Here is a 16,896-nt window from a genome sequence, read left to right on the forward strand (position 1 = left end):
AGGCTGACTCTCTTGTGATGGGCTAATGCAGCTGGTGACTTTAATGCCAGTGCTCACTGACCATTCCAAATATCCCACAGTTCTTTAGGATTATGCTTAATTGGCCAGGCATGGTGGCTCACACCTGTAATCCCAGCACTTTGGGAGGCTGAGGCAGGTGAATCACTTGAGCCCAGGAGTTCAAGACCAGCCTGGGCAACAAGGTGAGACCCCATCTCTACAAAAAATACAAAAAAAAAAAATTTAGCTGGGTGTGGTGACATTCATCTGTGGTCCAGCTACCAAGGAGGCTGAGGTGGAAAGATCACATGAGCCTGGAAAGTAGAGGCTGAAGTGAGCCCAGGTCGTGCCACTGCACTCCAGCCAGGGCAACAGAGAGAGACTCTGTTTCAAAAAAAAAAAAAAAAAAGAATTATGCCAAATCTGTCTGGATGATAGCATATCTGTTTACAACAGGGTTTACTGAATATTTTAAGTCCATTGTTAAGACTTGCTGCTCAGAAAAAAAAAAAAAAGATTATTTTCAAAATATTACTGCTCACTGACAATGCGCCTAGTTACCCAAGAGCTCTCGTGGAGGCGTACAAGGAGATAAACGTTGTTTTCATGCCTGTTAACACAATATCCATTCTGCAGATTAAGGAGTCATTTTGACTTTCAAGTTGTCTTATTTAAAAAATACATTTTGTAAGGCTACAGCTGCCACAGACGGATGAATCCAGGCAAAGTAACTGAAAACCTTCTGGAAAGGATTATCATTCTAGATGGTTTCTGCAGATTGAAACTACTCCTGGTGAAGATGCTGTGAACACTGTTGAAATTACAACAAAGGATTCAGAATAGTATGTGAATTTAGTTGATAAAGTGGTAGCAGGTTTGAAAGAATTGATTCTAGTTTTCAAAGTAGATTCTAGTTTTCTACTCTAAGTAAAATGCTATCAAAAAGCATTGCATGTTACAGAGTAATCTTTCATGAAAGGAAGTCAATGGATACGGCAAACTTCATTGCTGTCTTATTTTAAGAAATGGCCAGCCGGGTGTGGTGGCTCACGCCTTTAGTCCCAGCACTTTGGGAGGCTGAGGCGAGTGGATCACGAGGTCAGGAGATTGAGATAATCCTGGTTAACATGGTGAAACCCCATCTCTACTAAAAATATAAAAAATTAGCTGGGTGTGGTGGTGGGCACCTGTAGTCCCAGCTACTTGGGAGGCTGAGGCAGGAGAATGGCGGAAACCTGGGAGGCGGAGCTTGCAGTGAGCCAAGATCGTGCCACTGCACTTCAGCCTGGGCGACAGAGCAAGACTCCATCTCAGAAAAAAAAAAAAAAAAAAAGAAAAAGAAATCGCCACAGCCACCCCCCGCCCCAAAACCTTTAGCAACCACCACCCTGATTAAGCAGCCATCAACACTGAGGCAAGACCCTCTACCAGCAAAAAGATTATGACTCACTGAAGGCTCAGATGATGGTTAGCATCTTTTAGCAATAAAGAATTTTTAATTTAAGGTATGTACATTGCTTTTTTAGCCATAATGCTATTTCACACTTAGCAGACTACAGTATAGTACAAACATAACTCTGATATGCACTGGAAAACAAAAAAATTCCTGACTTGCTTTATTGCATGGTCTGGAACCAAACCCACAATACTAGGTATTGTGTATAGGTATGCCTGTATAGCGGCCCAGCCATGCTGATTAATTCAAGTTGAAGTAAAAGTTTTTATTTTTATTTTTGTTAGAGACAAGGTCTCACTATATTGCTCAGGCTGGCCTTGAATTCCTGGGCTAAAGTGATCTTCTCACCTCAGCCTCTAAGGAAGCTGGGACTACAAGTACATGCCGCCACAACTGGCCCAGCTCCCTAAACATTTTAATGTCCTAAGAATAAAACTGTTACTTAAACAGCATAGATTACTGATAGTAAAATATATTATGGACCTAAAAGCTTAAGATACTGAAAAGCTCCGTGAAGTCTATAACTTTCTAAAAGTATGATGGTACTTTGAAAACTATATATATAAATTATTATTATTATTTTTTGAGACAGATTCTCGCTCTGGTGCCCAGGCTGGAGTGCAGTGGTGCAATTTCGGCCCACCACAACCTCCCCCTCCTGGGTTCAACCGATTCTTGTGCCTCAGCCTCTCAGCTGGGACTACAGGCGCATGCTACCACCCAGAGCTAATTTTTTATATTTTTAGTAGAGATGGGGTTTCGCCGTGTTGGCCAGGCTGGTCTCGAACTCCTGACCTCAGGTGATCTGCCCACCTTGGCCTCCCGAAGTACTGGGATTACAAGCGTGAGCCACTGTGACCAGCCAGGGTGTAAGATAATTACTTTTTTTTTTGGAGTCAGTGTTTTCATCTGTAACCCAGACTGCAGTGTGGTGGCATAATAACTCACAGCAACCTCAAACTCCTGGGCTCAAGCAATTCTCTTCTCTCAGCCTCCTGATTAATTAGTAGCTGGGACTACAGATGTGTACCATGACACCTGGCTAATTTTAAAATTTTTTGTAGAGATGGGGTCATGCCATGTTGCGCAGGGTGTTATTTTTATATATACATATATATATATATACAATTTTTAAAAATAGAGATGAGGTCTCACTATGTTGACCAGGCTGGTCTTGAACTCCTGGCCTCAAGCCATCCTCCCATCTTGGCCTCCCAAAGTGCTGAGATTACAAGCATGAGCCAGTGTGTCTGGCCCCCAGGGCTGTTTTTGAACTCCTGACCTAAAACAGTCCTCTCGCCTCAGCCTCACAAAGTGCTTAAGATTACAGGTGTGAGCCACCACACCTGGCCTATTATTACTATTTTTGTAGGCTAATAGTTTCTTTGAATTCATATGCAAATTCAGGTTATTCATATCATAGTTTTAAAATGAAGTGATACACACTTAAATCTTACTGGCTAAGAAATCCTTTAATTCAGCTCTAAAATGTAAAAGAAGGTGCATTAAAAACTCTTTAACTTGTAGCAGACGTATCTATAATAAATTTTATGAAAGTGAGATTCTGCGGCAAACAGAGGCATGTGTGATAAATTATTTAAGGGCTAATCCCATTTCATTTGACTGCTGTGAAAAAACTTGCTCTAGATCAGTGGCTCTCAAACTTAAGTACAGTCATGCATGGCGTAATAGGATTATGTTCTGAAGAATGTGTTGTTCGGCAATTTCATTGTCATGTGAACATCATAGAGTGTACTTACCCAAACCTAGAGTGTGCTTACCCAAACATCATAGAGTGTACTTACCCAAACCTAGAACATCATAGAGTGTACTTACCCAAACTTACCCAAACCTAGGCTATATGGCATAGCCTATTACTCATAGGCTACAAACCCATAGAACAAGTTACTGTACTGGATACTATAGGCAATTATAACACAACGGTAAACATTTGTGTATCAAAACATAGAAAAAGTACAGTGAAGATATGGTATTATAATCTTATGGGACCACTGTTGTATGTGCAGTCTGTTGTTGACCAAAATGCCATTATGTGGCACACAGCTATACTAACATAGGGACTGTAAAAATATAGATTTAAAAATACAGATTGCCAGGTAATACTCCCAGATTTCTGGTTCAGTAGGTCTGGGATGGGTCCCAATAATCTGCATTTCTAACAGGTTCCCAGGTAAGGTATACACTGCTGGTTTGAAAACCAGTTTGAGAACCACCACTCTAAATCAGTAACATCACTGGTTGGAATAACTGTTAGCAATTCTTTCTTGTAGCAGGTTTAAGACATATTAACTTTTAAACTGTTTCAAAACTCATGTATTTATGGAAAATTTAAAATAAAAATAATCATTTGGGCTGGACATAATCTTGATCAAGAGAATTACCTGGAGTCAACTCTTCTCTGCTATCCTTAGCAAGCATAACAGCATGTTCTGAAACTTCAGCTGCTTCTCTTTGTACAAGCTGACGTAAGCAAGCCAGTACTGCTCTTCTCAGTAACAAGTAGGGGCTACAAAGATTCACCTGAAAAATACCATTTGAGGAATGACAGAGCTAAAATTCTTGTTGGCACTCAGTGAGTCTAATAGATATTCACTGGACCCCTTCCTGATTCTGTCCAGCCCATCAGCGGGCTGGACACAATTTATAAATACATAAGAACTTCTTGAAACCATTCTAGAATATATTTTTGATTATGTAACTTAGAAACAGCTTAATAGGTAATATGTGTACTAGATTATGCACTACTCATAAATCTAAGCAAAAGTCTTTTGGCAGTTTGTCAGAAGGCAGGATTTATATGAGTAAATAGGGTTTTAAGAGAAAAAAAGAACTACAACGGAAAGGATTTAGTTGCAGTTCATACATTTGTGTTCATGCAACTATATTATAATGTTTTATCACTCTCTAAGCAGAAATTTATACACATCCATATAGGCAATACAGCATATTGGTTAAAATGGAGGCTCCAGAGTCAAAATGTCTCAGTTTGAGTCCTAGATCCATCACTTACTAGCTGTGGGCAAATTATTTAACTCCTCTAGAGTGCCTTAGTTTCCTCATTTGTAACACTATTGCATCTCTCAGGGCTATTGTGACATTAACACAAAGTAACATGCAAAGTGCTTACCACAGTACCTGTCAAATAGTAAATGCTCAATAAATGTTAGTTATTATTAGTGTGGTCTCTTAACAATAATATTTTAATCAGACAACATATATAGTAAATGCATTTTTAAATAAAGGCAGAAAACATTCACCAAAAATGCTCTCTAGAGACAAGCATTACAGAACACCAAATTTTATATATATACATACATATTTATGTATTGATAGAATACATATATGTACACATCTTACAGATGCAATGTAAATCTCAATAGGTTGTATTGACCCATGGCAAATGATAAGACTGGTAATATACTTCAGTTACAAGTCAAAGGTTAATGGATAAAAATTCTTAGTGATTTCATATATGAAATAAAGTTGAGATTTTAAATTTTGTACTATGAAAGTAAAGATCAGTTTGGTATGGTCCACAAAATAAATATGTATATTATGGTAGTGATCTTCAAAGCAAAATTTGAGAAATAATGGCATAATTTTATGGCGATCTTTAGATTTGGCATATGTGGGAAAAACAGGACTGAAGTAGGTGAAGTTTTGTAAAGAGCAGAGGCTAAATTTTGGGATGAAATAAAAGGTAGGTAGTAGGAGCTATTAAGAATATATAAGAAGAGTGTCAGATGTGGTGGCTCACGTCTGTAACGCTAGCACTTTGGGAGGCCGAGGTAGGCAGATCACTTGAGGTCAGGAGTTCAAAACCAGCCTGGCCAACATGGTGAAACCCTGTCTCTGCTAAAAAATACAAAAAAATTAGCCGTGCATGGTGGCAGGTGTCTGTAATCCCTGCTACTCGGGAGGCTGAAGCAGGAGAATTGCTTGAACCTGGGAGGTGGAGGTTGCCGTGAGCCGAGATCACGCCTCTGCACTCCAGCCTGGGCGACAGAGACTCTGTCTCAGGAAAACAAAAACAAAAACAAGAACATATATATATATATGTATATATGAGAAGAGGGCTGGGCATGATGGCTCACACCGAGGGAGGCCAAGGCAGGTGGATCACTTGAGGTCAGGAGTTTGAGACCAGCCTGGCCAACATGGTCAAGCCCTGTCTCTACTAGTAATACAAAAATTAGCCGGGCATGGTGGTGCACACCTGTAGTCCCAGCTACTGGGGAGGCTGAGGCAGGAGAATCGCTTGAACCTGGGAGGCAGAAGTTGCAGTGAGCTGAGATTGCACCACTGCACTCCAGCCTAGGTGACAGAGTGAAACTGTGTCTCAAAAAAAAAAAAAAAAAAAAAAAAAAGAATATACAAGAAAAAATACATGCAAAGAGAGCCAAATTCTACATTGTATCAGAAGCCAAGAAACAGAAAAAATTTGTGTATATATCATCATTGAGCAGTTTTTTTTTTTTTTTTTTTTTGAGACAGGGTATCGCTCTGTTACCCAGGATAGAGTGCTGGAACAGCTTTGTAAGTATGTTCTGCTATACCTTCAAGCTGTATTATGAACCCAAAAGTGGATAGAGAGGAATGCCATTCATAGAAAAGTCTCAAGGTGTAATGTAATCCCATGTTTAGAAACTATATTGTTAGCAGGTTAGGATAACAGAGAAGTTAAAATATAAAAAAGATTATGTTTACTCATCCCCAAGATTACTGTTGTATTTAACAACGACAAAAAAAGCACTTTACAAGACAATTTTAAAGAAAAGTTAATAAATCTACTAGTCATTTCAACTGGAGTTTTACAAGCATATAATACAAAGCAGGTGCAGCATTTATTCAGGCTAGTCAAACATCTTTTAGAAAAAGCATGCTTGGAAGTACCCTTTACTTGTTTGATAGAAAAAAGATTGAAGGCTGTCACACAAAGTAAAATGGGAGGCTTAATGTCTCCATGTCATTCTCCAGCATTTATATTGGGAAGAGGAATACAGTGACTTAAGGCAAACAAACAAAGCAGGCAAAATACAGAAATTAAATTAAACTGTAACTACAATTATTTTCTGAAATGAATATATTAAATAAAAATGAGACCAAATTTAGTGCAAGGAGTGAGTGCACCAGCTGGAGAAGGTTAGGAAGGATTTGCTTATATTGGTATCAAATAAACACCACGAAACATGCTACACATACTGGATTTAGCATTAATGGTTCGCTTAAAAAAAGAGATGCAGAGGAAAACAAACATCTACAACCAAAAAATGACACAAAGAAACAGCACCGCAAAACTCAAAAAAAGTTAGGAATCAAGGGTCAGGGACCTACCAACACAGAATTATCCAACAAGATCTCCTGCACAAAAACAAATGACACACCAGTCATGACAAAACCAAAAGATAAATATTAGGATGACTTTGACAACAGTCAGCTAAGCATTAAAATATAAATGTTGATAGTTATTATTTAAATTGGCTTAGCTTCAGCTTAAAAATTTGCCACAAATATTTTATTTTCCAACAAAATGAGTTGAGCCAAGTTCTTGAAAATAGTCAGCTCAAGAACTCTAAGACGTAAATATATAATTTTAAAATGTACATGTGATTAATTTTAGGTTTTTCTTTGGAATCTCTGATTAAGCCTCAGTATCAAACCCAATCAAGTAGACATAAGTGTTGAGAGGAGTGATCTGGATTGCATTCACATGAACAGGTGTCCAGCAAGAGGCAAAGTTAATGGTTTACCTCATCAGAAGTTAATTATAGTTTAACTCTTAGAAGCCAAGTTTTAAAACTAAGAGTATTCAGAATTGCTAGTGTAGTTAAGGCCAAGTTCAGAACGGAAGTTAAAGAGCATGCAGTTAAAGGAAAATACTTCCCAGTAAGATTCTTGCCTAATGATGAAATGCAATTTCCTTACTTTGGTGAATACTCTAAAATATAATAAATTCAATCTAATAAATTCAGAATAAATTACTAACCAAAATATTGAGACACTAAATTAACACACTATAGTGATAATTTTTGACTATGGTTGTGTATTAAAAAAATCACTTTACAGCTTGAATATTATGAGTTAACATACGATTTGTAACTGTTACTTCAGATTTTCTCACTTGCTCTAATGTACCCAAAAGAAAAGTCTGATAATATAATAATCTCTATTCTTTTTCATATGTAACTTTTTTTTTGATGCCTATTTTTTTTTTCCTGCAGTAAATATGTACCCTTTTTTGATTTGGGAAAGGGAAAAAGTTAATAAGTTTGATCAGATTTTATTTATTTATATTTTTGAGACAGTGTCTTGCTCCATTGCCCAGGGTGGAGTGCAGTGGTGCAATCATGGCTCACTGTTGCCTCAACATCCTGGGTTCAGGTGATCCTCCCACCTCAGCCTCCCAAGTAGTAGTGGGACTACAGGTGCACACAGCCATGCTCGGATAATTTTCTTAAAATTTTTTATAGAGACAAGGTCTCAGTATGTTCCCCAGGCTGGTTTCAAATGATCCTTCTACCTTGACCTACCAAAGTGCTGGGCCACTACAGGTGTGAGCCATTGTGCCCAGCTCATCAGATTTTATTCACCATGAATTAATGGGTTATTCTTGTTCTTCATTTCTCAATAAACTTTAGCTAATAAAAAAAAATCATGTATCAGGTAAAGGAGAAATTTTATAGGTAATTAATGGAAATCTTCTATAAGATAAGAAGAAAAAATGGCAGTATCACTAAATTTAAACGGAGAGTAAAAGATCAAATGCAAAGGAGTGAAAAATTTTTCAATAACTGGTTTTAGGAAATGACTCTTCAAATATAAAAGTAATATTCCTGGGGAAGAGTCCCTGAATGGTACAGGTAAAATCCTTTTCCTGTAAGTGCTGTTTTCCCTAATACATGATTGACCCAGATCTAAAAAAATACAGGAACAAAAGTTTCTAACAGAAAGTCAGTCACATTCTCTTTTTAAAGTTTTGTTGGGCTAGGCATGGTGGCTCACACCTGTAATCCCAGCACTTTGTGGGGCTGAGGCAGGAGGATGGCTTGAGACCAGAAGTTCAAGACCAGTCTGGGTAACATAGCAAGACCCTGTCTCTACAAAAAAGAAAAAAAATTAGCTAGGTGTGGTGGTACATTCCTGTAGTCCTAGCTACTTCGGAGGCTGAGGGGGGAGGACCACTTGAGCCCAGGAGTTCGAGGCTACTGTGAGCTATGATTGCACCACCACACTCCGGCCTGACAAAGTGAGACTGTGCCTCTAAAATAAATAAATAAATAAATAGTTTTATATGACTATCAGTATCAATAATTAATATAATAATATACTGTGTGTTGACACATGTCAAGACAGCAAAGGCAACTACCATTATTGAGTACTAACTAAATGCCTGAGACATTTGCCTTTACAAGCAGCATTTTGTGTAATCCTCATGTTTTGCAGACAAGGTAGCTGAGGCTAGAAGAGATTATGGACTTCCCTAAAGGCGCACAGCTAGGAGGTGGCAGAGTTGAGATAAGATCTATCCATAAAATCTACAAAGGTAGTATGGAATAATGAAATGAGAACTGAAGGAGGAGTCCAGAAACCCACAATGTAGATTTAGCCACCATTTCGGTGAGCTAGATGTGTTACTTTATTTAACTTTTCGGTCTTCAGTTTATCTTTTTACTGAGAAGATTGGTTTTAATAACGCAAACACCATTCTACAAAAGTAGGGATAATCTATATGACAGATTTTTAAGATTCTGAGGTTCTTTCAAGCTCTGAAATGCTGCATATTTTGCCTCAAGCTTGAAAATGAAAGGTCTATATAATGATTTTCAACAGTCACATTACTAATGGGAGTGTGCTACGAACACTGCAGGAGTAGAAAAATTTGAAAAGCAATGGTGTCAATTTATAATTCCAAATGCAACTCGATTTTTCAGGCAAGTCTAGATAGAAACTGGTGACATGGTAAACCTTTTTTTTTTTTTTTTCCTGAGACGGAGTTTCACTCTTGTTGCCCAGGCTGGAGTGCCAATGGCACGATCTCGGCTCACTGCAACCTCCACCTCCCGGGTTCAAGCGATTCTCCTGGCTCAGCCTCCCGAGTAGCTGGGATTACAGGCGCCCACCACCACGCCCAGCTAATTTTTGTATTTTTAGTAGAGACGGGGTTTCACCATGTTGGCCAGGCTGGTTTTAAACTGACCTCAGGTGATCTGCCCACCTTGGCCTCCCAAAGTGCTGGGATTACAGGCATGAGCCACTGCGCCCGGCCAGGGGAAGTCTCAAAACCAATGACAATGAACCACTTCAAAGGAACTTCTGGTTGATGGCCTTTATCTTTCTACATTCAGTAGATACAATATTAGAAGCCAGATATTGATGCATATGTTGCTGGAATATTAAGGAAAAGTGTTATTTCTCCATCTGGGATGCAAAGAACTTAGAATAGACGAAAAAGAAGAAAAAAAAGACAGGTGACCACATAGAGTTTTGCATGTCCTACAGCATTTATATAGTACGTGGGACATTATAAGCACCCAATATGTGTTTATTGATTTATGAATAAATATTCCAAATATCAAGTTCAACATTAATGAGAGAAAAATTATATAAGAGAGACTTAGGAGCTGATTGCATGAAAGCTGCCTCCTATTCCCGAAAAAGACTAGAACTGAGGGGAAATAGCTACATATATAACACATAACTTTGTACATAGTCTAGAGTATAATTAAAATGTGTACTGGAATAAATCTAAGATTCGAATAAAAGAAACTAAGAGCTCGTTTACAATTTTATACTCACACAGAGGCAGCTAACCAGGCTAGACAAGTTGACATGTCGTGGAGCAAACATATGAAGCTGCTGAAGGCAAGAGATGGCCTGAGCTTGAACAAGGCAGTCTGGGTTATCTTGCATTACTGCACAACCCAGTAGACAGGAAGTCCTTAAGGTAGAAATTGAAGTACCGTTACCTAAAATAAAAAGCAGAAAGCTTTTAATAATCGGCCTATAAAAACATTACTCTTTAAACATATATTACAGGTTTTAAAATTTACTTCCAGTTTTAAGCTACGAATCTGTGACGTATAATTTCTTCTACAAAAGTAGGGATAATCTAAGTTACAGATTGTTAGATTAGTTATTCTTTTTTTTTTTTTTTTTTTGACAGAGTCTCAGTCTGTTGCCCAGGCTGGAGTGCAGTGGTGCCATTTCGGCTCACAGCAACCCTGGCTTCCGGGTTCAAGTGATTCTCCTGCCTCCGGTCTCCCGAGTAGCTGGGAGTACAGGTGCACACCACCATGCCTGGCTAATTTTTCATATTTTTAGTAGAGACAGGGTTTCACCATGTTGGCCAGGCTGGTCTCGAACTCCTGAGATCCAGTGATCCACCTGCCTCAGCTTCTCAAAGTGCTAGGATTACAGGCGTGAGCCACTGCGCCTGACCTACTTTAGTTATTCTTAATCTGAAAAGTTTATTACAACACAAATAATCAGGCAAAGAAGAACCTAAGACTATCAGTAGGTTATACCAAATTTTCATAAAAAGTGGAATTAGAAATTGCCAATAAACTTAGCCTCGCTTGTATTAGTTAAGAATTACTTTCATGTATTATAATCATGTAATACTATGCAATTTGAATAGCTTGTAATATTTGAAATTTTGGACTTAGCCATTTATTTCTTAAATAGAGAACAGAGCTCTTTGGATGATTCTGCTTCATGTCTGTCATTTTAACTGTTAAGGAAGGCATCTTTAGGAGATATCTAATTGTCTAAATATTGTACTCTGTCTTTTCAAGGTAAGAGAAATCAGGCTGAATGGCATTTATACATTCATTTAACAAAACATACAGCACGTATCACGTGCCAAGCATACAGACTAGGAACTGAATTCATTTTTATGTGTATTATTTTTAATGTAAAACATCATAAAAGCAGCTATGCACACCTTGTAGCTCTGGACCTAACGTGGTAATAAGGGCATTCAAACAGCGACCAAGGCTTTGGTGAACTTCAGCATGAGTAGGAGGCACATTTAACAACAACATTATAATAAGAGAAAGGGTAGGTTCCACATGCACATAATAGAGTGGGCCAGCAGAATCAATGATCAATGATAGAGAATGTAATGCCCAGGTCTGTAATGACAAAGAAAAATAATTAAAAACATTAGAGCAGCATTAAGAAACATAAAATACATTAAGTTGTTCTTTTGTTGAAGCAAGTGATAAAGTAACAGCAAATGTGTATGCTACTACTAATGTGGAAAGAGAAATGGAGGACTTTCAACTCAGAGGCAATCATCCAATTTAGAATGATATAGTTCATCATTAAGAATTGCAAGTAATAGTTGGTACTTTAGCTAACAGTTTGAATCAAATCTAGTTTGTTGAAAAATTGTTTATTGTTTAATCTATAGAAAGAATGAAAATTCAAGTTTTTAAAAAGATTCAACAAAATCTACAATTACATTCAACAATATGGACAAATCTCTTGAACATAATGTTGAGTGAAGCAAGCCAGACATAAAAGAATATATGTTGTATGATTCCATTTACATAAAGTATAGAAGCAAGCAAAACTAATTTATGCTGTTGCAAATTAGGATAGTGGTTATCCTTGGTGGGGGCAGGTAGTTAACTAAAAGACAGTATGAGAAGTGTGTATGGGGTACTGATAATGGACTGTTTCTTGATTTCGGGTGGTGGTTACATAATGTACTGTTTGTACATAGATATGTACATTTATGGCAGGTGCGCACGCACGTGCACACACACACGCACACACACAATGGTTTAAATGAAAAAAGACTGGTTTATACTGATAACCACTGAAGTTAGGTGATGAGTATAATAGATTCATTATAGTATACTTTCTAATTTTGTGTATGTTTTAATGTTCTATAACAAGAAGTAAATTAAAAGCTCTCTCTTCAGAAAATGAACTGAAAAAGTTTTATTCCTCTTATCAATGGATGTATAAGAAAGCTTACAGTACTTTAAATGCTGCAGAAATGAGTTTCTATTTGTTAGGTGAGAGAGAGCAATCAAGAAAATTCAGAAATGACACTGACAGCCACGGAAAGTATATGAATTAAACAACAAAAAAGGTATTCAATATAAAACTAGGTACATTCAGAATAGACTTCTTGAAGAGAGAGAAGAATATAATAGAAGCAAAAAGTACTATATATAAAGACGGGTGAAAAATGGAAACCTTGTAAGTCAATTCAGTCAAGTACTAGATGAAGTGGAGGCGGTGAGTAGTAATACGGTAATTCAGAGGTGGAAAACTAACTGGATTAAAGCTTGATGAGATGGTGGTTATACTGGATCTTAAAAGACTAAAAGATGTGGAATATCAAATAGGCATGTAAGGAGAGAAGAGAAAAAGAAAAGTTAAATGTAGACATGAGAATGACATGTGGATAAATCATCTGTAGAAGTCAACACTTTGAGGTAGTAACAGAAAACATCTGTGGGGTCAGTTGATGGGACTGGAATAAAGAAGTTGATTCAAGAAGCAATAAGCACTTTGTCAAGCTTTTCTGCAGGAAAGTGTCAAGATGAAAATCTTTTAGGAAAACAAATTTAGCCTTATATCTAGAGAGAGTTGGAAAGAAAAGGACCTAAAAACGTGACGAATTAGGAGGCTATGACAGTAATTTGGCACACATTAATAAGGGAGACAGATAAGATGACAGAAGGGGAGTAAAAGAACAGGAGAAATAAAAATCATTCCATATTTGATTAAGATAGGAGAATGATGATTTTATTGACAGAAATGGGTAAGATATGTACAACGATATGGTAAAGTGGTTAAGAACAGGAGTTTGGAGTCTATGATTTGTGTTCTTGATCTGATTCCATGATTTATTAGCTTTTCAGTTGTGAGCAAGTTGCTTAGCTTCTTAAGCCTCAGTTTTATTTCCCCATAATGGGCTATACACACCCTAATAAATTATTACAAGGACTAAGAGAATTACTATGAGACTTAGAAGAATGTATCGTAACACCTGGTACCTATTAAGCTCTTTAAAATAGTAGATGCTATTATTATTATTATTTTTGAGATAGGGTCTGGCTCTGTTGCCTAGGCTGGAGCGTAGTGGCACAAAATGGACTTACGGCAACCTCTGTCTCCCCGGCTCAAGCCATCCTCCCACCTCAGCCTCCTGAGTAGCTGAGACCACAGATGCATACCATCATGCCCGGCTAATTTTTGTATCTTTTGTAGAGACAGTGTTTTACCATGTTGCCCAGACTGGTCTTGAACTCCTGAGCTCAAGCAATCTGCCCGTCTCGGCGTCCTGAAGTGTGAGATTATGGGCGTGAGCCACTACTTCTAGCCCAATGCTATTATTAAGATGGAACAGAGATACATTTTCAGAAAAACACACTGAAATTGACTTCAGACTCTGAGTGTGGGGGAAGATTTTAATTTTTAAAATCCACCAAGGTTAACAATGGCTTCCACAATTACTATGGGAGGAAACTATATTCATAAATTATTAACGTTCAATATAAACACAATCTGCATCATCTAAAAATCATGAATTTCAAGGGAAGTATCACATGAAGTACCCACCTGCACATCAGGAGAAGTGCTGTCCTGCGCCAAAGTATAAAGGATTCCAATACAAGAATTTAGGTGTTGAGAAGAACTTATTCCTCCTAAATACCTATGTAGGGACCCCAAGGCCAATGAGTGTCCTGTTCTGGTAACCACATCCCTTGCTGATTTCAATCTGTAAATATGAAAATAAAAATAAATGGTAATCACTGCAAAAGAATAAAAACACAAAAACTAATGCATGTACATTGTCACTTAGGCAAAACTTTTTATATGGTTAGTTGCAAAATTTAGAAATACATTTTTGGCTAACTAATGAAAAATTCTGAAGTAACTGAAAGGCATCTTGCAAAGGAAAACATTTTGAATCAAAATGTCCTCATATTATTAATGATTAGTTTAGCATGAACAGTTTCAATGTCTTTCATATATATACATGAAGAAGGTTTTTAAGACAAGCATTATTATTACTTTATCATTAAGTTACATTTTAAAAACTCAAATGCTGAGATACTTTAATTTCATAGAGTTTCAACTTAATTTTGATGTTAAATAGGCTAGGTGTGGTAGCTTACGCCTGTACTCTCAGCACTTTGGGAGGCCAAGGCGGGAGGATCACTTCAACCCAGGAGTTTGAGATCAGCCTGGACAACATAATGAGACCCTGTCTCTACTAAAAAAAAAATTGTTTTAATTAACTGGGCATAGTGCCACAAGCCTGTAGTCCCAGTCACTCGGGAGGCTGAGGCTGGAGTATTGCTGGAGTCCAGGAGTTCGAGGCTGCAGTGAGCCAAGATCACACCACTGTACTCCAACCTGGGTGACAGAGCAACACCTTGTATCAAAAATAAATAAAATTAAATACAAGAGAAGTTAAGGTTTATTAGGAATTTTCTATGTACTGTGTGCTCATTTAAGTGGTTTATATTTAGCCCTTCTTTAATCCTCTCAACAACCCTGAAATTCATACTATTATCAGTTCCTGTTTATAGATGAGGAAACCAAAATGATAGCTCAAATAGCTCTCACAAAGTAACCAACTATCAAATGGTAGAGTTGGGATTAGAGCCAAGTTAATAACCTGACTCCAGACTTCAAATCAGACACACATATTCAGTAGGCTCCAAGGTCAAAGTGCTATCAATACTACCACCACCACTCCTAATATAACTTATTATACATATATAACTAATATAACCACAAAGTTTTATTTGTAGGCTTTTTTCCCATATTACTTTAATATTTACTATCTCATTTACCTTAACATTCTTAAGTAGGTAGCGCAGTACCTCCTGGAATAGAAGAACACTGGCTGAGAAGATTAAGTAATCTATTGAAAGTTATACAACTGATAGAAATGAAAGTACAGGCCAGGAGCAGTGGCCCACGCTTGTAATCCCAGCACTTTGGGAGGCTGAGGCGGGTGGATCACAAGGACAGGAGTTCCAGACCAGCCTGGCCAGCATGGAGAAACCCCATCTCTACTAAAAAAATACAAAAAGTAGCTGGGTGGTGGCACATGCCTGTAATCCCAGCTACTCGCGAGGCTGAGGCTGATGGCATGGACCTGGGAGGCGGAGCTTGCAGTAAGCCGAGATCGCGCCACTGCACTCCAGCCTGGGCGACAGGGCGAGACTCCGTCTCAAAAAAAAAAAAGACATGAAAGTACCGTTTGTTTCCTCATCTGCAGCCTACAGCCTTTTCTTTTTCCTGTAGTTTGTTATTACTTATCATATAAGTTTTACATCATAAAACTGTATAAATATTTCACTATCCTAGAGTCCATCCCATTGATGAGCAATTACATCATTCATATAGATTCTGATCTTTCTTATTATATAAAGACTATAGCTGAAATAGTAATTGTTTTATGTGCCAAGACCAGCAGGCCAATTTTTATTTTCTTTCCTTTAAAGCAGTCAACATTTGACAATTTTTCTTTTCTTAGTTAAATCTCAGAATGAAGATCTTACTAGTTCCAACAAACCAGAAAGCTATACCCAGTTTTGAAACATAGCCTCTGAATATTAAATAAGAAATTCACTTACTTGTCAAAGCTAACTTGAGCTAATCCAGCAGTAAAAGCTCCATCATCAACCACTTGGGCTAATCTAGCCCATGACTCTGCAGCTGCACATCTCAGCAAGGGGTTGGGGCTTTCTAGGGCTCCTGTAACTAATGTTAAGGCAAATCTTTTCATTTCTTCTGGACCTAAACATCCCTTGGAGCCAGCCACGTACTGAAATATGCAAAGAACAACCCAAACTTACAATTGTAGTAAATTCTCATATCCAGTTAGGAATGTACATTCTGGTTAACCAAATCCAAATATGTTCGTACTTGGATTACTACTTAAAAACAAATAAGAACACAAAAATCCACACTGATAATACAAATATAATTTCATTTTTTTTTTTTTTACAAAACACTTTAGAATTTTAAACCTCCAGGCAGCAATATGGTAATCAATTATCATTAAGGTATAAATGGTTTGAAAGAACATTAACAGAGATGTCCACAAAATAAGCAACTAATGAAGTCTATTATATTTTACTGTACATAGAAACGGTAAGTCATAAGTAACAATGAGCTGGATTTGGTCCACAGGCCATAGTCCATCAATCCCTGGCCCAGGATATCAGGATTGGTAGGTTAATGCACAGCTCTATGCAGAGATTATAGGTTTGATTTCTAACAAGTTTTATGTGGACAAAAAGTAAAAGGAGAATTTCAAATTCTGAAAACTTTTCATCAGGAGATTAAGAAAAATGAAGGAAAAAAGAGCATTTTAGAAACATCATCCTCCGACAAACTTCATTGGCCACAAATTTTTTAAAAAATGAAGCAAACAT

At 37.5% G+C, this 16,896-nt stretch overlaps 1 protein-coding gene across 12 annotated transcripts in view; it reads right to left on the reverse strand.

Annotated features, from left to right (window-relative positions):
- Positions 1-16,896, reverse strand: part of HEATR5A (HEAT repeat containing 5A) — a 170,739-nt gene that overhangs the window by 47,147 nt on the left and 106,696 nt on the right. For all 12 annotated transcript variants that reach the window (XM_063651512.1, XM_063651509.1, XM_063651510.1 and 9 more), the window contains 5 exons: positions 16,093-16,283; positions 14,060-14,219; positions 11,421-11,610; positions 10,274-10,443; positions 3,859-3,997 (listed from right to left, as the gene is read on the reverse strand). In XM_063651512.1, the coding sequence (XP_063507582.1) occupies positions 3,859-3,997; positions 10,274-10,443; positions 11,421-11,610; positions 14,060-14,219; positions 16,093-16,283 (850 nt within the window). The remainder of the gene's footprint in view (positions 1-3,858; positions 3,998-10,273; positions 10,444-11,420; positions 11,611-14,059; positions 14,220-16,092; positions 16,284-16,896) is intronic.

Source organism: Pongo pygmaeus, chromosome 15 (genome assembly GCF_028885625.2).
Source record: "Pongo pygmaeus isolate AG05252 chromosome 15, NHGRI_mPonPyg2-v2.0_pri, whole genome shotgun sequence".
Classification (NCBI taxonomy): Eukaryota; Metazoa; Chordata; class Mammalia; order Primates; family Hominidae; genus Pongo; species Pongo pygmaeus.